At 45.8% G+C, this 24,524-nt stretch overlaps 1 protein-coding gene across 3 annotated transcripts in view; it reads right to left on the reverse strand.

Moving 5' to 3' along the window:
• Window positions 1-24,524, reverse strand: part of LOC112254307 (kazrin) — a 149,887-nt gene that overhangs the window by 63,231 nt on the left and 62,132 nt on the right. For all 3 annotated transcript variants that reach the window (XR_006083719.1, XM_024426720.2, XM_024426721.2), the window contains exon 3: window positions 20,281-20,503. Coding sequence is in view for 2 of the 3 variants with exons in the window: in XM_024426720.2 (XP_024282488.2) it covers window positions 20,281-20,503 (223 nt within the window). In the remaining variant the exon portion in view is untranslated. The remainder of the gene's footprint in view (window positions 1-20,280; window positions 20,504-24,524) is intronic.

The following is a 24,524-nucleotide window of genomic DNA, read 5'->3' on the forward strand; positions in this document are numbered from 1 at the left end:
TAACGTTTTGCATTGTTGCCAAAAAGTTCAATTTTGGTTTCATCTGACCAGAGCACCTTCTTCCACATGTTTGGTGTGTCTCCCAGGTGGCTTGTGGCAAACTTTAAACGACACTTTTTATGGATATCTTTAAGAAATGGCTTTCTTCTTGCCACTCTTCCATAAAGGCCAGATTTGTGCAATATACGACTGATTGTTGTCCTATGGACAGAGTCTCCCACCTCAGCTGTAGATCTCTGCAGTTCATCCAGAGTGATCATGGGCCTCTTGGCTGCATCTCTGATCAGTCTTCTCCTTGTATGAGCTGAAAGTTTAGAGGGACGGCCAGGTCTTGGTAGATTTGCAGTGGTCTGATACTCCTTCCATTTCAATATTATCGCTTGCACAGTGCTCCTTGGGATGTTTAAAGCTTGGGAAATCTTTTTGTATCCAAATCCGGCTTTAAACTTCACAACAGTATCTCGGACCTGCCTGGTGTGTTCCTTGTTCTTCATGATGCTCTCTGAAATTTTAACGGACCTCTGAGACTATCACAGTGCAGGTGCATTTATACGGAGACTTGATTACACACAGGTGGATTGTATTTATCATCATTAGTCATTTAGGTCAACATTGGATCATTCAGAGATCCTCACTGAACTTCTGGAGAGAGTTTGCTGCACTGAAGGTAAAGGGGCTGAATAATTTTGCACGCCCAATTTTTCAGTTTTTGATTTGTTAAAAAAGTTTGAAATATCCAATAAATGTCGTTCCACTTCATGATTGTGTCCCACTTGTTGTTGATTCTTCACAAAAAAATACAGTTTTATATCTTTATGTTTGAAGCCTGAAATGTGGCAAAAGGTCGCAAAGTTCAAGGGGGCCGAATACTTTCGCAAGGCACTGTATGTCTTGTGGGGTATGCATGGGTGTCCAAGCTGTGTGCCAGTAGTTTAGACAGACAGCTCGGTGCATTCAGCATGTCAACACCTCTCACAAATACAAGTCGTGACAGTCCATCTCTTCTCTACTTTGAGCCAGGAGAGATTGACATGCATATTATTAATGTTGGCTCTTCGTGTACATTTAAGCGCCAGCCATGCTGCCCTGTTCTGGGCCAGTTGTAATTTCCCCTCTTTGTGGCTGGCACCTGACCACACGACTGAGCAGTTTTCCAGGTGAAACTAAGGCCTGCAGGGCCTGCCTTGTTAATAGCGTTGTTAAGGAAGCAGAGCAGTGGTTTATTATGGACAGGCCTCTCCCCATTTTAGCTACCGCTTTATCAATATGATTGACCATGACAGTTTACAATACAGGGTTACTCCAAGCAGTTTATTCTCCTCAACTTGCTCAATTTCCACCTCCTCATAGGCACTCCTCTATTCACTTCCTGTGTCTGTCATCATGGTTCCATGGCGACACCCACCAGGGTTACACCCACCCAATCTGTCTGTAAAACCCGTTCTTGACACACACAAGAACAAAACACACACGCACGCACCAACGCAAGCGCACACACAACGTTTGGGATCAGATGTCCACATATTTCTGACCACAAGGCCAAATGGTGGCATCACATGTTACAGTAGATACAGTGCCTTCAGAAAGTGTTCATACTCCTTGACTTATTCCACATTTTGTTGTGTTACAGTCTGAATTCAAAATGCATTAAATTGATTTGTTTTTCACCCATATACACACACACAATACCCCATAATGACAAAGTGAAAACATGTTTTTAGAAAATGTTTGCAAATGTATTGAAAATGAAATACCTCCCTGGTCTTTGTGGTTGAATCGGTTTGAAATTCACTGCTCGACTGAGGGACCTTACAGATAATTGTATGGGTGGGGTACAGAGATGAAGTAGTCATTCAAAAATCATGTTAAACACTATTATTGCACACAGAGTGAGTCCATGCAACGTGTTATGAGACTTGTTAAGCAAACGTTTAGTCCTGAACTTATTTAGGCTTGACATCACAAAGCTTTTCATTTTTTATTTTTATTTTATTTTATTTATTCTAAAAACATAATTATACTTTGACATTATGGGGTATTGTGCATAAGCCAGTGACCCCCCCAAAAAAATCTAAATTTAAACCATTTTAAATTCAGGCTGTAACACAAAAAATGTAGAAAAAGTCCAGGGGTGTGAATACTTTCTGAAGGCACTGTATCTGTGCGAATCCCAATACACTGCTGGTGACAGAGAAGTGGCTATAACAAAGCCTGGGTAGTAATGTTACGAGGCCTGTACAGATCCTCCATTCATCCATCTCTGAATTAGCCTACTGTGGCCACTGCAGTCACATCTGACACCGACTGCGACAGAGGCCTGCGTATTTCCTGATTTACCTCCAGTCCCGTCCCGTCCATCCAGCTCCCACGGAACACAGCTAGGCCGCAACATCCTCTCTTCCCTCCACACCAAGGGGAAAGTACGTGTCCTCCCTATTTTTCCTCCCTCTCTCCGCTGATGCTGCTTCCGTTTGCTTATCCCAGATGAGGGATTCAGATTACCATGGCAATCTGTCCCCGCCCGTCCCCATCCCCCACCTCTCCTGCCCTCATCAGCCTCCTGCTGGTGACCCGAAACTTTGATCCACCCTGCCCCGCCCCCCCCCAACGACCCCACCAGGGGTCACACGTCACGCCAGATGGGCCATCTCTCTCTGGGCTACACACCACCCAGCCAATCACCAGCCATGACACCACTAAACAGTGTAATCGTATAGGTTGAACCTTCCTGTATTACAGTGCTAAGACACGGGTGTGACATGGCTCAATATGTAATGCCTCAGACAATATTGTTGTAATCCTTTGAAATCTTAAATCATAGACCGCGGTGTTAAAGGGATTCTGAGTAAGAGTCTATCTATGCACATATCTCACCGTACAACACTCCTGGTACACATCTACTAGTAGATCCAGGTCCACTCATCCTGCAGCAGCGCAACTATTGTCCAGTATGTCATCTTAGGCAGAGCAAACTGAGAACCACACTTGAATGTGATAATCACTGCCATTAACGATAATGACTAGCGATGTTATCAGCCACTTCAGCTTCCATCCCTGCAAGATATTCAGTCAGCCAGGGGTGTGTGTGTGTGCTGATAGTGAGAATTTGTTGAACCTGAAGCCATCTATAGATGTCAGTTAGTAAGGCTCTTTGGGAACTGCAATGTGACATTGTTTGGACACGTAAAACACCAGCGCACACTAAAAGGTACACATAACCTGTACAAATAACTTACACCTCTGACGTTACACACCTCTGACGTTACACACACAAGCTGGGATTACAGACATCCCAAGAAGGGAGCCTTTCTCTCAGAGAGTTTTTTCTTCTTCAGAACGGGCCTTTCATTATCAGAACGGGCCTTTCATTATCAGAACAGGCCTTTCATTATCAATCTCAAGTCGACAACTGAGGCAATAACGTTCCAGTGGCTTCACGCAGCTGCCTGCTAGAGACATATGGACAGACAGGAGCCGCAGTGGGATGAAAGGAAACCTATTAGCTTTTTCTCCACTCTCTGTCACCTGCCTCTCTACTCATCCACATCATGATGGAGTAGCCTCTTCAGCCCGCTCATTTCGCCCAATTAAAGTCTGGATGCATATTACCATACACTCATTACTTGTCTCGCACAATGGTGAAGCACTCGTCCCTCGGCTGCTGCACTGCTCATCACATTAGCACTGAAGGCTCCAGGGCTGCATAATTCACACAAACACACACACACACACAAACCTACATCCTCCCAAACACCCCCACTAGCACAAAGACTCTCGAGAAAACACGCAATATAAGCTATACATCACCAGCTGATGAAAGATGCATGACGGCTCTCTTCTGAATGGGCATGGCGGTTCTCTTCTGAATGGGCATGGCGGTTCTCTTCTGAATGGGCATGGCGGTTCTCTTCTGAATGGGCATGGCGGTTCTCTTCTGAATGGGCATGGCGGTTCTCTTCTGAATGGGCATGGCGGTTCTCTTCTGAATGGGCATGGCGGTTCTCTTCTGAATGGGCATGGCGGTTCTCTTCTGAATGGGCATGAAGGTTCTCTTCCTTGACCGTGTCAATTAAGACATATTCCAGAGAGAAATCGTGCTACTATAATTGGAGAATTCTTCTAATCTTAATTGTCTTTTTGTTTGGTATTCTGCATGGTCATCTATAGAGAATGCACGCCCTAAACTGCATCAGGGCTGCTCTGTCATTGAACAGTCCATTACCCACATAATAAAAAAAAGAATGATGTATCTCTCGCTCTTTCTCTCTCTCCATCCCTCTCTGTCTCTCTCCCCAATAGTGCCGGAAAAGCAGGCCACAGCCAAGTATATTTTCCCATCAAATACAACAAATACCATCTGCGCTTGTAAAGGATAATAAATCAACTTTGGACAAGGCTGTTGTTTTAAAGTTCTGGACAACACGAACAAAGAAATGGAAAATAAAGAAACACAAGTTTGCAAGAGAACACACAAAGAATTGAAAATGTGACTGAGCCAGCCAACTTCTGGTGAAAGAAACAAAGTACTTGAATGCCACTTCCACAGTGAAGACTCAAGAGGCATAACTAGCACCGTCACAAAGCAAATGGCACACACAGACAAACCCACCAATGTCAAAGCCACTAAAACAACCACCATTACAACTCCACAAAGAAACATCCAAACACATCCAAAGGTTTAACACTAATCTCACGTCGATGACGAAGTCTTAACACTAATGTCACGTCGACAAAGGCTTAACTCTAACGACACGTCAACGAAGGCTTAACACTAATGACACGTCAACGACAAAGTCTTAACACTAATGTCACGTCGACAAAGGCTTAACACTAATGACACGTCAACGAAGGCTTAACACTAATGACACGTCGACGACGAAGTCTTAACACTAATGACACGTTGACGAAGGCTTAACACTAATGTCACGTCGACGAAGAAGATAACACTCCAAATGCTGGACTGCTCACTACGAACTGAACGAGCGTCACACACTAATGGAATGTGTGTATGGCCTTCCTCAAGCTGTCTAAACACTGCATCTGCATAGGACAGACGACACACTTGGCGGGAAACTAAATTCCCACATTCCCACTTCCAAAAACACTTTACAAAACCTCTGGATCATAAAACCTCCTTGACATGTGTATATAATTATCGTGGAGAGATGTTTGATTCCACAACAGGATCCAGGAATTCCCCCTCTGGATTGGATTAAGAAATGGGTTGGGAATGGGAGAGGCCAGTTAGATAGATTGGTAAAAATGTGTTGGCTTGTCAGACGCCAATGAGACAGTAATTGAAATGTAAACACACGGGGTGCAGAAAGAGCAGCTATCTTTACTCTCGGAGGGGAAACTGATCTCACCAACCAAGTCTGATGGGTAAAGAACCACATGCCCTAAACCGTACATGCGTCACCATACAATACCGTACAGCACGTTCACTGAAATGATTCCAAACCTGATCCTCTAGGCTGATAATGACTTCATCTACTGCTGCACCACTGTTCAATGCAGGTACTTGAACTTTATTTATTTATAAAGGCCAGCCAGGCAGTATGGGAACATAGTGAAACTAGCATAAACCTGATTGGGCTCTCATTGACTTTCTGAAAAGGTCAACACTCCCCAGCAAACCAAAATTGGTTCTGTGAAAGTCCCTAGAACATTCATTATGTCCTGGCAAATGTTCTCGTATCACAAAAACTGTCCAGTCGTGCTGATGATTATAGAATGTTTGTATATCTTGTCTGTTCTTCAAAAGGTTCCCAGGATGTTTCTATAGGCTGTGGTAATGTGGTTGGGATATGACAAGAGACACTAAAACTGTCTGGTTGTTCTGACATTCAGATAATGTCTGTATCAGGGTGCAGAAAACATCCCTTTGATGTTGCAAGAATGTTGACAGAACAGCCTTTCCCCACAACCTAAATAAATGTTCTGGGAACCTTTTAAAGGAGAGTTCTTTAAAAGGTTCCCAGAACATTTATTTAGGTTGTGGGGAAAGTCTGGGTACATTATGAGAGCTAGGTTCCCAAAACACAAAATAAGCTCAGTTTTGATGACATTCATACAACGTTTAAGTTAGGTTACACAGGACATTCCTACAATGTTGTAAGAATGCTGACAGAACACCTGGCCTAAGTTCTTTAAAAAGGTTCCCAGGACATTTAATTAGGTTATGGGAGTTGTCTGAGTTGTTGCAAGAATATTCTTGTGATATTCGCATAGGTTGCACAGAACATTCCCACAATGTTCCACAAGTCCGTTTTGATCACGTTCATAGCGTTCATTCGTTTCAGGTTTAACATTTTAAAAATGTAATATTACCACAACATTCTCCGCATGCAAATGTGTAGCTCCTTAAAGCATCAGAAAGCAGATTGGAATACATCCCCACTACGTTTCTCTCCAGGTCCAATGACACTTCGCATTTGAAGGTGATAGAAAGACACATTTAATTGAATGAACAGCATTTAATAATACAAACACAACCATGTTTTTTTTTACACCTCATATGCTGACAATCTGCAAATTTGGGGTTTGAACCTGCAATGCTTGGTTCCTAAGTCAGGTCTTTTATCCTCTGTACCAGCAGGGAAGCTCTCTTACATCTTATTTTTTCAGTATATAGCCATGGCAGTACGGTCGATCAGGAATTCCATGCTTCCTTTTTTAGCCTTAACTAACACAGGGAAATACTGGTAACTTGGTTATTCACCATCATACTCTTTATAGTCAGCTTGGTCGGACCAGCGTTGGACAGACCTCAGCGGACAGACCTTATATGCTGCGTACCCCTAGGCCCATATATAGACTATGAGTACTGATCTAGGTTCCCTTTTGCTTTTCAGATCATGAAAAATAAGACAGGAGGACCATATCAAGAACTTCAAAAGAGGAATTATATTGGGTATGTATTTTTTTTTAAAGTTGAACATATTCCATTTTTACACAATGTTTTATTATCTACACTTATTCCATTTCTGATTTTATAAATCTGAAGAAATAAAGACATCCTCTCTTTTAGCGTTTTTCTATAGAAACATGGTTAAAGAATATGTTGGATTGAACCTGCAAGCTTCAGCTCTGCAGTCAGATACTTAACCACTGACCTACCAGGGGATAACTGTGGTATTGCGGGGGAGGGAGGGGGGGTTCAGTCAAATAGTGTCAATCAGGAGACAGAACACAATTTCTGATTCATTAAAATGTTCCCATCCTCTCCATATGCTGTGAGACTCAATACTATAACCTGTTACCTCACCCATGAGAGGTGCTGCTCCCCACTTCCCTCTTGTTACAGTGTGATCTATCTCTCTCTCTCTCTCTCTCTCTCTCTCTCTCTCTCTCTCTCTCTCTCTCTCTCTCTCTCTCTCTCTCTCTCTCTCTCTCTCTCTCTCTCTCTCTCTCTCTCTCTCTCTCTCTCTCTCTCTCTCTCTCTCTCTCTCTCTCTCTCTCTCTCTCTCTCTCTCTCTCTCTCTCTCTCTCTCTCTCTCTCTCTCTCTCTCTCTCTCTCTCTCTCTCTCTCTCTCTCTCTCTCTCTCTCGTCTTCACACCCTTTGAAAATGACATTCTCTCTACATCTCAGGCTGTCACCATGGGAATTCAGCTAATGTGGGTCATATTGTTCCGTGTGTGTGTGCGACCAAACTAAGAAGACAACACACACACAGCTCCCCCAGCTCTTGCAGCTAACTGGGTAGAAACAGCGCACTCTAGCCAGGGAAAGACTTTGCCTTGCGACTGCAGGTGTGTTTTTATCCCACCTGTAAATTACCCCCGGTCCTGACATCTTCACCCCCCCATCTCCCCCTACCTCTCAGACCACCCCCTCGGCACTAATAACAGCCTAATGATGCCTGTGTTTGCCATTGTTATAACAGTACTGCGGTACCATGCTTTATGGACTGCTCTAAAAAATCAATCCCTCTCTTCCTTCCCCCAACCCCAGCCTGTTGGTCCATTAGGAGCAGTGAGACCATGGAGTGTGGTTCCCTTCTCCAGTCTCCTCTCTCCAGATTGCCTCACTGAGCCACCAGCCATGCACAGTAAATTACCCACACTCCTCTCCTCTCATGTGGACGATTGAGCCGGCATGCTCTGGCCCTGGGGCACACATTAACCTTATAAAGGAAAAGTAATCACGTCTGTCTCAGCTCACACACCATGGAATAACCATGGAAGAATTTATCTCCCTCCTCAAGACAGAGAGGCAGACAGACAGACAGCATCTTCCATCTCTCCTCAGCATACACAGGCTTTGATGGCCCAACTTTCACCATGTAATTTGGGGGAAATAGACCAATTTCAAGATTCATTCCCATCAGCTCTCTCTCTCTGGTACAGTGCACATTTGCCCGCCTGTGGAAATATGGAAGGGTTTCACAGAGCAGGCTGGACGGAACAGAAGCATTTCTGGTTTGGGGAGCACATTTCTGGACGGAGCGAGCAGCTGAGTCTCTGGTCGTGGTTAATTAGAGGGGTTTGTGGGAAACCCTTCAGTCTGAATCCCCCCCGAAACCACACATCCACCAGTTGGAACAGCCATGCTGAATGGAATTCATTGTTCGGTTGCCAGAATGAAAGATTCTACCCACTAGAATCTGTCCTCTAAGGAGCTGTTATGAGCCTGACTTTGAGAAGGCCAATATGGGCAACAGTAGAGGGCGTGCCCCCGGAATAATAATGGGAGAGGGATGGAGTGGGAGGGTTTAGAATGGGAACTAAGCACCGTCTCTGAGACTGAGGGCTGGGTATGTCTGGCTGGGCGTTACGGTAGAATAAAGGGCAGGAAGTCTGTATTTAGGGTAGGAATTGGAGTGTGGAGTTTAGGGATGGTTAGTGTTGATATTAAAGGGGATAGTCTGATTTGGATGTCAGTAGGCCATCTCAACTGCCTGAAGTCGGAGTGTATTTACACAATTGGAGTGTAGTAACATTAGTGGGAGAGGATAGGGATGGGATGTAACGACCTGACAAGGATTAGTTAGTTGTGGTCAAGGACTCGTGAGCTGTCTCAACTTTGTCTTCCAAATAGTTCATGTTTCAACCTCCTGGGGTAATAGTCAGTAAACACATCTGGTTTGAGGAGGCAGGCAGACAGACAGAATAAACACATTCCATTTACAGACATACAGGAACATAGGCCTCAGAGGAGATAAACTGTGTGTGTGGTTGTGTGGTCGTGTGTGTGTGTCTCATGTGCCGTCATAATGTCAGGGTAATTGGGGTCCAGGTAAATATTTGTGTAGGGCCTCCTCAGCTTTAAAAAAAAAATTTAAAACGGGGAAACCTGCTAACACTTTTCAGCGGCAGACAAAAATAACTGAAAAGGAGGAAGAGACTCCTGCAATAACGACGTGTCAAAAGATTTTCAGATTTCAAGTGATGGAAAAGAGAGCACGACAAAAAAAATGCCTCAAACGTTCAAGGTGCACACAGTATCAGAATCATGGTTGTTGTCCTATAAAGTTACTCAAATTGATTCCTCCAAACTTCTACTTGATTCGGTACAGGGGTCTTGGGAACAGACTGGCGCAGTGAGCAGTGGGGTGCAGTGTTTAAAACATCACCACTGTCTGCTGTAGTCTGGGAGGAGAGTAGGCATCTCGAAGAACTCTATGGGAGCTCAATTAGAAGTGCCCAACACGACTCCACGGGCATTCATTTCGGTAAAACAAATCTAACCGAATTTTCTGTGGATGACAGTAGGGCTGCAGTGCAAACCAGCATGCACTTAGCCTGACACCTGGACTTGATGTATGCGTGGCTAACTCCAACTTTCTTATAAATCATGAATCGATGTCAACGGAGGATTGTTGTGAAGGTTTGAGTTACGCTGAGCATTTTTCAAGTCACGTTTCAGCCCTCGGGCTATACTTGAAGTTGAACACAGTCGGGTCTGGTGTGTGTGTGTGTGTGTGTGTGTGTGTGTAATAATAATTATTTGGTGGGTGCTTATATTTGTCCTATTTCACACATGTCAAGTGTGTATTAATACACGTGTGAATTGGAAATGGTTTTGTTGCATATACAGTGGGGTCTGGAATGATTGGCACCCTTGATAAAGATGAGCAAAAATGACTGTACAAAATAAAGAATACAAAATACTGTATTGTATGCAACAAACAAAAAAATGACATTGTTATTCTTTTATACTAATACAATAGCTCAGAAAAATACATTTTGTTTAACAAGTACAAAAAGATAGGGGTCAAGATTATTGGCACCCCTGTTTTCAAAATATGCCTTTTTCTAAAATGTTTCATGAGATTGGAGAACACATTAGGAGGGATCTTAGACCATTCCTCATTACATAATCTTTCCAGATCCTTGATATCCTTCGTCTGCACTTATGGTCTGTCCTCTTCAATTCAAACCACAGGTTTTCAATGGGGTTCAAGTTGGGAGACTGAGATGGCAGTTGCAAAGTGTTGATTTTGTGATCAATTAACCATTTCTTTGTGGATTCTGATGTGTGCTTGGGGTTATTGTCTTGCTGGAAGATCCAACTGTGGCCAAGTTTCAGCTTCCTGGCAGAGGCTACCCGGTTTTTGGCTAAAATGTCCCGGTACTTGGTAAAGTTCATGATGCCATCGACCTTAACAATCCCCCAGGGACAAGTGGAAGCAAAATAGCCCCATAACATCAAAGATCCACCACCATCTTTTACAAGTAGGTATGAGGTATTTTCTGCATTGTTCTTTCAAAGGCCAAACTCACCTCTATTTTTGTGTCGTACGACAATAGCACCCGTCCAAATCCAAGTGCCAATGCCATTCAGCAAACTCCAGGCGGTGCTAATGGTTGGAATGCCACGCATTGTGTCCCCTGGATACAAGGAGGCTCAAGCCTCTGCACTTCCTCAAACTCATTTTCCTGCGCATGCAGTAAGTCACTGCTCATTGGAGAAGGGATTTATACTGTAGCCAAGGCAACAATATGTACCAGCAGCAATAAAAAGCTCCTCTGCCAAAGCAATGAGGCATTTTAATAGGAGGAGCTGAGAGACTGTTCAGAGCAGCGCCTGCATGCCCGATCCTTCCACCCAAACTCTCACTAAGTTACAGCCATTTGAAGTCTGGACTCAACAAAGATGTGGATGATTTAAGGTGAAAACGGAGGGTTAGATGTGTGGAGCTGGTGAGGGGGAGACAGGGGGGAGAAAGGGGAGCTGGATTCTTAAACATGGGATCATTATCTGGGCCTCCCGTGGAGAGGAGGAGAAAGAAGGGGAGAGGGGGAGGTAGGCAGAGAGGGAGGGAGAGAGGGAGAGTTCCACCACATGGCCACGCTACACCCACTCAAGGGAGTGCACTGGACTGGACTTCGCTGTTAAACATTTCTTTGCCTCCTTGTCCCTGCCTTCTGCTCCCACTCTGTCTAATATGTCTAACACGGCAGAATCCCAGAGTGGTTTGTATCATCACGGTCCACTTGCCCCTGGACATAGGCCTGTCCTGTCCATATCATTAGCGAAGCGCCAGTTCCTTGAGAGATGCCCCCCCTCCATCCACCCTCTCTTTACCACCCCCACAGAGGAACACACTCAATCTGTCTGCTCTCATCTCATCAGTGTTAAGTCACGCATAGGCCAAGGCAGGCACCTGCATCCGCCCCTGCACCAGCCTCAGTCCTCCTAGTTAAAGCAGCGTCTCCTACATTTCACAAGCACACAGCAACAGGGCCGACCCATCCTCAGTGAGATAGCTACCCCCTTCCTGGACCCACCTCCTGATCCTCTCCAGATACACATTTGCTGCAGACTGCATAAACCGGAACAGGAAGCATTATTTCACCCAATACATAAAACGAACCCTCCGCTCTGGAATATGGGGTGTAATAAACCCCAGGTTCCCACCAAGACAGAAAGGACACGAAGGATGCTTTTTGCCTCATTTCCTGTAGCAAAGCTCCTTTCTACCCCCATCGTCATCTACGGCGGGAAAGGAACTATGCAGTGTGTCACTGCTGATAATGTTATGATGAGGGGGCCAAGTGAGGGGAACTGAAGAGAGGGAGGGAACTGAAGAGGGGGAGAACGGAGGAATCTTCCCATGCTGCAACAGCAGCAGCTGCCCCAACTCAATCCTAGTCCCGGCTAATAAAGGGCATCCTCAGACAGACAGTCGTGACCCAGCCATGACCACAACAAACCCAGGAAGTCCCCATTAAACCATGTCTTAACTATTCATCTAACTCATGTGGGAAACGGAATAGAATTAGAGAAGAGTGGAAAACAAATAAAACATTGTCTTTCATGAATTAAATGAATTTACTAGAAATAAACCATATTAACAATATCATCACAACGGCAGGGAATTATAATGGGAAGGAATCTACAGTATCAAATAGTTAATTGTATGGTTCAAAAACATTCTTAGTTTCTCCTTGAATTGACTTTCGCTCACTTCCAACATGTGAAAGTATCAGCTTGGCTCAGTGTGTCTCCTCACTATTGGTTCTGCTCCGCTGCCATCCTCAGACTCAGTCGGCTCCATTAAGAAGCAGTTGATGTCATTGGCTGCCTGGCATTGCCACCGAGGCCATCTGCTGTCCAGCTGAAGAGAAGAGAAGAGCTACCATCACCAGCTGCCGCTGTCTGGTGTGGCCCCTCACCAGGCAGGGCCCCAAGGGGAGAAGTATGGCCCCTCACAAGGAAGGGCAGGCAGGACCCCAGAGTGAGAAGTGTGGCCCCTCACCCAGCAGACCAGGCAGAGCCCTAGAGGTAGAAATGTGGCCCCTCACCAGGCAGGGCAGGCAGGGTCCCAGAAGGGAGGTGTGTTCCCTCACCAGGTAGAAAGAGGGACACATTTCTGACTCTTCCTGTCTTCCAACTCCAACAATCCCAAAACAAGTTGAGGTCACTTTTCATCAGGAAACTTTGACCCCAATGGAATCCACACATTCCACTTAATACCTCTTCACTAACCCCTATGCCTTGTCAACCCGGACCTTCAACTGAATGATGGTGACTAAACCAATATGAACCCAAAAATGTAAACATACAGTGGCTTGCGAAAGTATTCATCCCCCTTGGCATTTTTCTTATTTTGTTGCCTTACAACCTGGAATTAAAATATATTTTTGGGGGGGTTGTATCATTTGATTTACACAACGTGCCTACCACTTTGAAGTTGCAAAATATTTTGTATTGTGAAACAAACAAGAAATAACACACAAAACTGAAAACTTGAGCGTGCATAACTATTCACCCCCAAAGTCAATACTTTGTAGAGCCACCTTTTGCAGCATTTACAGCTGCAAGTATCTTGGGGTATGTCTCTATAAGCTTGGCACATCTAGCCACTGGGATTTTTACCCATTCTTCAAGGCAAAACTACTCCAGCTCCTTCAAGTCGGATGGGTTCCGCTGGTGTACAGCAATCTTTAAGTCATACCACAGATTCTCAATTGAATTGAGGTCTGGGCTTTGACTAGGCCATTCCAAGACATTTAAATGTTTCTCCTTAAACCACTCAAGGGTTGCTTTAGTAGTATGCTTAGGGTCAGTGTCCTGCTGGAAGGTGAACCTCCGTCCCAGTCTCAAATCTCTGGAAGACTGAAATAGGTTCCCCTCAAGAATTTCACTGTATTTATCACCATCCATCATTCCTTAAATTCTGACCAGTTCCCCAGTCCCTGCCGATGAAAAACATCCCCACAGCATGATGCTGCTACCACGCTTTACTGTGGGGATGGTACTCTCGGGGTGATGAGAGGTGTTGAGTTTGTGCCAGTTTAGTCTTATCAGACCAGAGTACCTTCTTCCATATGCTTGGAGAGTCTCCCACACGCCTGTTGGCGAACACCAAACGTGTTTGCTTATTTTTTTCTTTAAGCAATGGCTTTTTTTTCTGGCCACTCTTCCATAAAGCCCAGCTCTGTGGAATGTACGGTTAAAGTGGTCCTATAGACAGATGCTCCAATCTCCATTGTGGAGCTTTGCAGCTCCTTCAGGGTTTTCTCTGGTCTCTTTGTTGCCTCTCTGATGAATGCCCTCCTTACCTGGTCTGTGAGTTTTGGTGGGTGGCCCTCTCTTGTTGTGGTGCCATATTCTTTCATTTTTTATATAATGGATTTAAATGGTGCTTAGTGGGATGTTCAAAGTTTCTGATATTTTTTTATAACCCAACCCTGATCTGTACTTCTCCACAACTTTGTCCCTGACCTGTTGGAGAGCTCCTTGGTCTTCATGGTGCCACTTGCTTGGTGGTGCCCCTTGTTTAGTGGTGTTGCAGACTCTGGGGCCTTTCGGGAACAGGTGTATATATACTGAGGTCATGTGACACTTAGATTGCACACAGGTGGGCTGTATTTAACTATTTATGTGACTTCTGAAGGTAATTGGTTGCACCAGATCTTATTTAGGGGCTTCATGCAAAGGGGGTGAATACATATGCACGCACCACTTTTCCATTTAAAAAAATAATGATTTTTTTTCATTTCACTTCACCAATTTGAACATGTCCATCACATGAAATCCAAATAAAAATATATTTAAATTACAGGATGTAATGCAACCAAATTGGAAAAATGCCAAGGGGAATGTATACTTTTGCAAGGCACTGTAATCCCCATCTCGCATTTCTTGACTTTCCCTACCTGAACATAAACAGGAACCTGCACCCAGCCGGCTTCCTCCTCAAAAACACCTAAACATCTTGTAGTCGGGATGGAACATCTCTGTTCATCATCACTCCATCAGTTTGCATGTACTACTGTTCACGCTGATACAGGCCTGTCTGTCTGCAACGTGCCTGGCTCTGTCTCAATGGACTCATTACCAGGCCTAGCCTTATTAACAGAGGGAACAGACAGACAACAATAGAGTCATTATGTATTACAAGCCAGGCACTGTAGAACAACGGATGACAATGTAAACACAAATCATACTAGTCTAGTCAAGAGACACACTAAACTGCATATGTGCAATTGATTTTGCAGACCTGTATTCTATACATGAAATCCGAAGTTCAATTAAAGTATTGCAGCAAAATCTAATGTCCTCAATTCCCAATTCATCAAACCCTGAGTAAGGTTTTACTGTATAAGAAATAATAAGAAAATAGATCTTCAATCTGAAGGTGTCTATCTCTCATCACACAAGACCATGGCCAACATCATAGGGGTCCAGCTCCCATTCTTCCCCAGTGAGGTGATGCCTCACTGCCTCAGTGCCTGGGGGCTGGGCTAGCAGTGGAGCTGGAGCCCCTGGAGCTCTCTGTGAGCTGAAGGGATGATTAGCCTTTCCTCTGGAGGGAGAAAGAGAGGGAGGGAGAGAGAGAGAGAGACGGAGGGATAGAGAGAGAGAGGGAAAAAGAGCAAGAGAGAAAGAGAGGGAGAAAGAGACAGAGAGGCCAGCCTTGCCTCAGGCTATTGTTTGGACACAGTTCCTCTCACGCTGCATTGGCCACAGACAGGGCGTGGCTGGGGGAGGCCAGGCAGGGAGTTAGGAGGGTGGGGGAGGAGAGGGAGGTTCTGGCTCAGCACAGGGCATACTTTCTCTGTGGAGAGGGAACAGGAAGGCGGGTGGTCCCAGGAGAGAAGGGGGAGAGAGGGGGTGAGGAGGTGGGGCTTTCCCCTGTAGTTCTGCAGCTCTGTTCCCAGCCTTTAGTTCTACTGCTCCAGAGCACCATGAGGTAATGAGAGAGCTGGAGCCTCTACCAAACTCAGGCCAGATGGTGAGAACTAGTCTTCCTCACAGGGCTCTGTAGGCAGCATAAACTAACATGGTTTCACTTCTTTCATCTGCAGAGAAAAGTTGAGTATAAATTACCTTGTATTAAGAAGTGTTGGAGGTTATTCCCTTTCAAACTGACTACAGCATGTGCACTATCGAAAAGGGTCTTTCAGCCGGTAAAAGTCCACAATCATCTCCATGCTTCAGTAGGGTGCAGAGAGTATAGCTTGTCCTTCATTCCAACTACATCACTAATGCCACAATTGAACCCTATCACTAAAATTCGGACCATTTCTCAGGCCCACCAAGAACTGTCTCAGATCAGATTAAAACCTGAATAATGCTTCAAACTCAAAAGGTAAATCCCCAATCCCTCACTCCAACCTTGACCATGACCGACACTCGCTGTGGCAGGTGTAACATACAGCCCATATTACAGCTATTTCCCCTCGTATTCAGCACAATCCAGCCTGTTATAAGTCAGTTGTGTTCTCCCCCTGTTGGAACAGAATTGTCTCTCTGACTACCTGAAGGCTGCCTTCTTTACGGCTGCGTCTTAGGCGTTTTATGGAGCCGAATTTGGCAGATTCTCAAGAGTCTGTGATGAGTGCACGCTCACCCAGTGTCTGCAGGATGCTGATGATCAGACAGCCACAACTACATATATTGGAATAGGCTTACAGTGCATTGATTTTAGAGGACAGAAATGTTTTCATTCTGGTCCCGCTCCTCCGGATCCGGCGTGTGCGCCCCCCAGTCAGACACGTATTAGGGGTGACCGTAATGCATTTGATTTGTCGCTGGAACATCAGCATCGTTTAGGAATGCTAAACAGATTGCAGACATCCAAGTGATGGATTACGTATAGTGGCCAATCGTGCCGAGGGGTCATCACCCCCATGATGAATACATTAGTATCAGCACCTGGAATAGGCAGGTCATTTGTTACATTCAGCAGCACAGTGGATGCAGCCTCCTACTGTAGATAGATACTCCTGTATTACCAGGGGTGGTACAAAGTGCAACACACCAGCACAAAACAGGCCGATTCTCACATAGGCTTATTTATTTATGCAAATTCACTACGAGTCAGATCACGAACACACTGGCTTTGCTCCCTCTGGGCACCGATGTCAATTCAACGTCTACTCCACGTTGGTTCAACGTTATGTCATTGAAACGATTCAACCAGTATGTGCCCAGTGGGCTGCCACCTTGGACCTACTTCTAAGGGGGTTCAAAGTTAGGGAACTAGTCTTCGTCACAGGGCATCATGGCTGGTGAGTGGTGATTTAATCTTGTGTCAATGCCAGCCAGTGGTTGGTTTTAGAAGGGCATTCCAAGGGCAAGGAAGCAGATTGAGCTCTAGTTTTATAGCCTTACTGGACATCTGTCAGTGATGTTATTGAGGTCCCACAGAGGTGAAACTCAGTAAAAATTCCTGGCATTTCTGCACAGTAGAATATATTCACAGGAGTCAGCCCGTGCATACTAACAAGTTGTGTCTGTTCGCTAGCCTTGATCCGGCTCAGGGCAGGACTAACAAACAGACTAACAAATACCCAGACATGGAGAAGGCAACACCTCACGAACTCATCATCTCTTAATCCACTGAGTGCTGTAGCTGATTTATCAGATAACTCCGCTGACGAAGTGGTGAAATTTGACTAAGAGGAGAAATCTGAGAAATCTAAGTCTCACACATGAACAATCTTAAGCCTCATCTTGTAAGATGTCCTTAAACAAAGATAGTATAAGTGTTCAGCTTTGTGGGCCCCTCTCTTTCCAGGGTGAGAGTATTTAACAGAGTGCCTTTCCCAAGATGCAGTGGAGCGAGAGTTACGTGTGTATCTGTTTCGGTTTTGCCTAATCAGCCTCACATAACTCCAGTCACCTGACTGGCTGCCCTGCCGCCCGCCCTGCCAGGGAACAGGAAGCATGACACCACTGCCCTGATGCAGAGGAATGTGAGAATGCAGAACTAAGGCTCTCTGTTAACACTGCATGACTGCAAAGGAGGGAGGGGAGGGGGAAGGGGAAGGGGAAGGGGAAGGGGAAGGGGAAGGGGAAGGGAAGGGAAGGGAAGGGAAGGGAAGGGGAAGGGAAGGGGAAGGGAAGGGAAGGGAAGGGAAGGGAAGGGAAGGGAAAAGGAAGGGAAAGGGAAAGGGAAGGGAAAGGAAAGGAAAGGAAAGGGGAAGGGGGAAAGGAAGGAAGGGAAGGGAAGGGAAGGGAAGGGAAGGGAAGGGAAGGGAAGGGAAGGGAAGGGAAGGGAAGGGAAGGGAAGGGAAGGGAAGGGAAGGGAAGGGAAGGGAAGGGAAGGGAAGGGAAGGGAAGGGAAGGGAAGGGAAGGGAAGGGAAGGGAAGGGAAGGGAAGGGAAGGAAGGGAAGGGAAGGGAAGGGAAGGGAAGGGAAGGGGAAAGGGGAAAGGGGAAAGGGGAAAGGGAATGGAAGGGAATGGAAGGGAAGGGAATGGGAGTCTCCCACAGTCCCAGTGTACTGTAGTGGCCCTCAGATAGCATCCACTTTGTGTGGGAATGCTAACATGCTAATGGCACCTGTTCAAACAGAGAGTTTGAAACCAAGCAAGCAGAGCAAGCTTGGGGGAGCTAGTAGATATTTCACACTGACCAGTCGACTCCGTGCTGTGCTTTAAACCCTACGGGCCAACCATCTGCAGCTGAGATCACCTGCTGCTCTGCTCAACACCATCTGCCCAACACACAGAGAGAACCATTAGAAAGACAGAGCCACCTACGACGCATCACAGAGCCACCAGCTCAATATCTCCTGTTCCCCTCCCTGGCATATCTAAGCTCAGTCGGAAACCGAACAACAGCCTGAGGTGACGAGGAAGGAGTGTCAGTCCCTTCCTCTCTGATGTCACCTGACAAACACACAGCCTACACCAACCGAGACATCCCTACTTGCAAACTGGCATTGACATACAGTACCTGTCAAAAGTTTGAACACACCTACTCAAAAAAAATGAATAACAAATGTTTGAGATTCTTCAAAGTAGCCACCCGTTGCCTTGATGACAGCTTTGCACACTCTTGGCATTCTCTCAACCAGCTTCATGAGGTAGTCACCTGGAATACATTTCAATTAACAGGTGTGCCTTGTTAAAAGTTAATTTGTGGACTTTCTTTCCTTCTTAACGCGTTTGAGCCAATCAGTTGTGTGGTGACAAGGTAGGGTGGTATACAGAAGATAACCTTATTTGGTAAAAGACCAAGTCCATATTATGGCAAGAACAGATCAAATAAGCAAAGAGAAACGACAGTCCATCATTACTTTAAGACATGAAGGTCAGTCAATCTGGAAAATTTCAAGAACTTTTCAAGTTTATTTAAGTACAGTCACAAAAATCATCAAGCGCTATGATGAAACTGCCTCTCATGAGGACCGCCACAGGAAAGGAAGACCCAGAGTCACCTCTGCTGCAGAGGATAAGTTCATTAGAGTTACCAGCCTTGGAAATTGGCAATTAACTGCACCTCAGATTTCAGCCCAAATAAATGCTTCACAGAGTTCAAGTAACAGACATCTCAAAAATCCATTCCAGGTGAAGCTGGTTGAGAGAATGCCAGGAGTGTGCAAAGCTGTCATCTTGGCAAAGGGTGGCTACTTTGAAGAATTTTGTTTAACACTGTTTTGATTACTACATGTTTCCAAGTGTTATTTCATAGTTTTGATGTCATCACTGTTATTCTACAATGTAGAAAATAGTTTTTAAAAAATAAAGAAAAACCCTTGAATGAGTAGGTGTGTCCAAACTTTTTACTGGTACTGTAGCTGACATCCACAATTGCCCCACTCTCAGTGGAACTATAAATAAGATAAGGCAGTACAAACCACTCACAAACCACTACATACTACTGTCATGAATCCCATCATACACAGCTCAGCGAACTCCCAGGCTCTGAAACACCCTCACACTTATATCCTTTCGGTTCCACTACATCTATGAGCAAACTTTAAGAGACACCGCCTAGTGCATGTTATGACGTGAATGAAGCAACATGAGTACGACTGTCCAGATCACCCTGATCAACCATGTGCTCACTGCTCTCACACCTCTCCCCTTCATGGCAGTGTGCTGTGGCGCAAGACTCATGCCGGAGCGTCTGGTAGCAACTGGCTCACACAGACAGAGAGAAAGAGCCAACAACGGAGCCGGAGCCAGGGGGAGCGTAGCCTCAGAGAAACCCACAGAGACTCCACCGCTGCCTGGGAAAGCACACCAGGAGAAGACTTGCCCTCGTTCCATTCTCCCACTTCCCTAACCCTATCAGGCTGCTGTGCGTTATCCAGCGAAGGAATAGGTTAGCGGAGGAACAGCAGAATGAGATTAGTCATCTAGACGCCCAGTTGTGAGTTACCCCAAATACTTCCAACACTCGTTTTAAAATCAGTCACGGGTAAAGGTATATGTACTCGCGCACACACACACACACACACACACACACACACACACACACACACACACACACACACACACACACACACACACACACACACACACACACACACACACACACACACACACACACACACACACACACACACACACACACACAGTGAGTGTAACTCACCCTGGTAGCGGAGGCTGTCATGGTCATGGTGGTTGTGCTGGTGATGCTGGTGGTTGTTCTCCAGGGGCGAGGGGGGGCTGCTGGCCCCCAGCTCTGCCAGTCTACGGCTGGTGGCCGACAGCTCTGAGCGCAGGTTGGTCACCTCCTGACTGGCAGACTGGATGGCCCCATCGATCCTCTGAGCCAGCTGCTTGTTGTCTTCCATCATTTTAAGGATTTTCCCCTGAGGACCAAACCCACACAGAGCAGCATGGTGTCAAGTGGAGCATTGGGGGATGAAGAGACTGAGACCCTCTCCCCCTCTTCTTCTCCTTTTTGTCCTCCTCCTCTTCCTCTTCCCTCACAGTTTACTTCACACATAAAGATGCCAGCAGCCAGTTCCTCTTCTCTCCCCTCCGTTCAGCCAGGAGAGAGATGCTGTGTCTACCTGTTACTGCACAGTCAGTATCCTCCTGTCCCCAACCAGTAGACTGTTTCTGTGTATGACTATGAGTGTTTTGCCAAAGAAAGAAAGTGAGTGCGACAGAGAGAGAAAGAGAGACGGAGAGAGAGAAAGATCAAACACAGCAGGCGGTTTAGGGAAAGTGAGTGTTCCTGCCGAGGAGAATGTGCTGTGAGCAGCTGCTCTGCGAGAGGACCCAGCGCATAGAGAGATGACATGCACCCTTTTAAACGGAACATACCATGTGCTGCAGCACCAGGGGAGAGGGGGGAGTTAGAGGCGGTTAGACCGAGCCGAGCGCCGCTTCTCAAACTCTCTAACTACAGAATACCTCATGTATCCCACATCCTACAGACAGCCTGTAATGAGTTAGTAATCCACTCTTTTATGGGTAGATGAAAAGCTCGTTTCTCCCACTTTCCTCCTCTCTCCACCTCTCTGGGCTTGGCTGTAATGTTGCTCCCTGTGACAAACACTAGTCAAGTGCTCTATATCAATTCCCTCCTCCTCTCTCTCGCTCTCTCTCACACACACACACACACACACACACACACACACACACACCCGCTGTCATTCTGTCACTCCCACCCCCTCTCTTTCTATTCATTATATATTCCTCCCTTTGTCCCAGGAAAGCTCACCCCCACATCGGAGGAAAGAAAAGGGGGCTGGCTCAAGCCCGGCTAAGAGGAAAACATGTTAACCCCGAGAGCAAACTTAGCAGAGGACAGACAGAGAGAGAGAGAGGCACAACTCACTTATAAGGGTCAACACGGAGGAGGAGAGGCGGGGAGAATTCCAATTGAGCCTCAGCTAAAGAGCATTGTGGGCTTATGTCTTTGATTAAAGACTGCTCCAAAGGATTACCCGTCTGAGAATAATCTTTAAGCCCAACAAACAAACACTCGCAGATCAATTCCTATTTGGAGGGATGGACGGTTTTTGTGAACCACAGAGATTTGAATATGTACTGCATTTGTATGGCGAGGGAAATCGTCAACCCTTCTCAGCATAGCTACGACTCAGCACATCTCCGTGACACCCTGATCAAACCATACATCTGGATTGATTCTATGAGCAGTGTTAAACCTGTATATTCCCTGTGTCTGTGAACAAAGTCAGGGAGATAAACGTTTAAAAAAACACGTCACTCTGAGCCACTGTCTAGGTTGGGTGATAATAGCCAACGTGCTCACTGGCATTCACACAATGGAGTGGCAGACAGAGGCAGGGCGAGACCAGGGAGTCGGTATAACAGACAGTTCTGGTACAAGATCCAAGTTTCACTGGGAGGTTACTGCAGTTCCACCACACCCTAGTTTGAAATGAAACCCGTAATGTAATGTGGTGTAGCTGCTGGTGCTTTCACACATCATTTCTCTGTGCCTCTCAGATACTGTAGTAGTCGACCAGTTAGTCTGGCCTCAGGCTGGGAGACATGTATTATCCCTGTAAGAGGGAGAGAGAGAGAGAAACAGAGAGGGAAACAGAGAGAGAGAAAGACAGAGAGAGCGAGAAAGACAGACAGAGCGAGAGAGAGAGAAAGACAGAGAGAGCGAGAAAGGAGACAGAGAGAGAGAGAGAGAGAGATGGAGGGAGAGAGAAAGAAAGAAAGAGAGAGAGAAAGAGAGAGAGAGAGAGAGAGAGAGAGAGAGAAAGAGATGGAGGGAGAGAGAAAGAAAGAGAGAGAGAAAGAAAGAGAGAGAGAGAGAGAAAGAGATGGAGGGAGAGAGAAAGAGATAGATAGAGACAGACAGACAGACAGACAAAAGAGAGGTTGAGGTGGAGAGAGGTGAGTATAAGAGACGGGAGCAGTCAGAGAGGACCAGTGTAGTCTGTTACCTCAGGCTAGCTCTAAGGTAGACTGCAGAATGATGGACATCTATTTAAAAAAAAAAACAGCAGGACATTGCAGAGAGCACTTAGAACATGTTTCCACTATAGTTCTATCACTCGCAAAATACTTTCACATTTCTGTCACGCCCTGACATACAATACATTGCATATACGACGTAGGTAGAGTAAAGTTAATATGGCATGGTTATATCTGACTGACATGGTACACCGATTAACATCTCAATTCATCAGAGCCAGATTACAATCTCTGTTCAAAATGGTCAACGCTACACATCCATGATGAATCAGTGTGACCATCAGCATCAGAGCATGGAGAACCGTCTCTGTGTAACTCAACTGTCTCATCAGCCCTTGTTTGGTCTCTTGAGTCTGACATTTGAACATGTCTGCTTAGCGTTCACAAGGTGTAAACACAGCGACAGCTGGGGGGCCATGGTGGGGCAGTGTGTATGAAAGCACTGTTTGTCTGTTCTGACCCCGGGTGGGGAAGGCGCTTCCATACACTGGGCTGTTGAATGATTCCAGGAGGTCAAGGGTCAACGTGCCCCAGATAGACATCAATAACAGGGCAGATACGTTGAGGATGTATAACCATTGCATCTCACTAACACAAGGTCCTCCTCTGTCTCGAATGTAAAGACATGTCAGACATGCCTTATGGCATTAGAAGTGAATCCAACAGACAGACTCCCCTCTAACCAGGGAGAGTCATCCTCTTCTCTCTCTCTTGCTACTTTCCTAACTTAGCCCAATGTTGTGGTTGTTTGTTTGTTCACTAGTTTGATGCTATTAATGGGAAGTGTAATTAAGTGTGCCAGAGGTGTGCAGTTAAAAAAGAGCTATTGATAAACAGTCACCATGACTGTCTGCCTGGGTTAATTGAATATCGACTTATCCTCAGCAAACTAGAATGCTTTCCATTTTTCCCAATAGTAGGTGATGTAATACCATGGTTAACTATTTAAACAGCTCTTATCAGGGGCATGTGAGGGAGAAATATCTGCTCTCACCAAACACACTTCCTGATGTTCATCATACTGTGAAAAAGAGAGAGAGATAAGCGTGTGTGTGTGACAAAGTAAGAGCGAAAGAAAGGTTAGTGCAAGGGAGAGAAAGAAAGAGCAGTCAGTCATTTCTGAAGTGTTAGAAACAGAACCACCATTGGAAACGTGTGAGTCTGTGTGATAGTGTAGGATGGGCCTCAGTGAGTCCGTGTGATAGTGTAGGATGGGCCTCAGTGAGTCTGTGTGATAGTGTAGGATGGGCCTCAGTGAGTCTGTGTGATAGAGTAGGATGGGCCTCAGTGAGTCTGTGTGATAGAGTAGGATGGGCCTCAGTGAGTCTGTGTGATAGTGTAGGATGGGCCTCAGTGAGTCTGTGTGACAGTGTAGGATGGGCCTCAGTGAGTGAGTGACAGTGTGTGAGTGAGTCAGTGTAGGATGGGCCTCAGTGAGTCTGTGTGATAGTGTAGGATGGGCCTCAGTGAGTCTGTAGGATGGGCCTCAGTGAGTCTGTGTGACAGTGTAGGATGGGCCTCAGTGAGTCAGTGTAGGATGGGCCTCAGTGAGTCTGTGTAATAGAGTAGGATGGGCCTCAGTGAGTCTGTGTGATAGAGTTGGATGGGCCTCAGTGAGTCTGTGTGACAGTGTAGGATGGGCCTCAGTGAGTCTGTGTGACAGTGTAGGATGGGCCTCTGTAATTCTGTGAGATGAAGTAGGGTGGGTCTCCGTAAGTCTGAGATTACGTACGATGATTCTAAGTCTATAAGATAAAGTAAGATGGGTCTCTGAGGCTGTGAGAAAAAGTAGGATACTGTTTACACAATTTTACAATGTGATTTTGGACTGTTTAATGAAGGAAAACTCAAAAAGGGAATTGGAGTTGGAGAACTAAATCAGAGGACCGCCCCTGAGCCCAGTTAGGGTCAGGCATCCTGGGACAGCCC

This window comes from Oncorhynchus tshawytscha, linkage group LG07 (assembly GCF_018296145.1).
Source record: "Oncorhynchus tshawytscha isolate Ot180627B linkage group LG07, Otsh_v2.0, whole genome shotgun sequence".
NCBI lineage: Eukaryota > Metazoa > Chordata > Actinopteri > Salmoniformes > Salmonidae > Oncorhynchus > Oncorhynchus tshawytscha.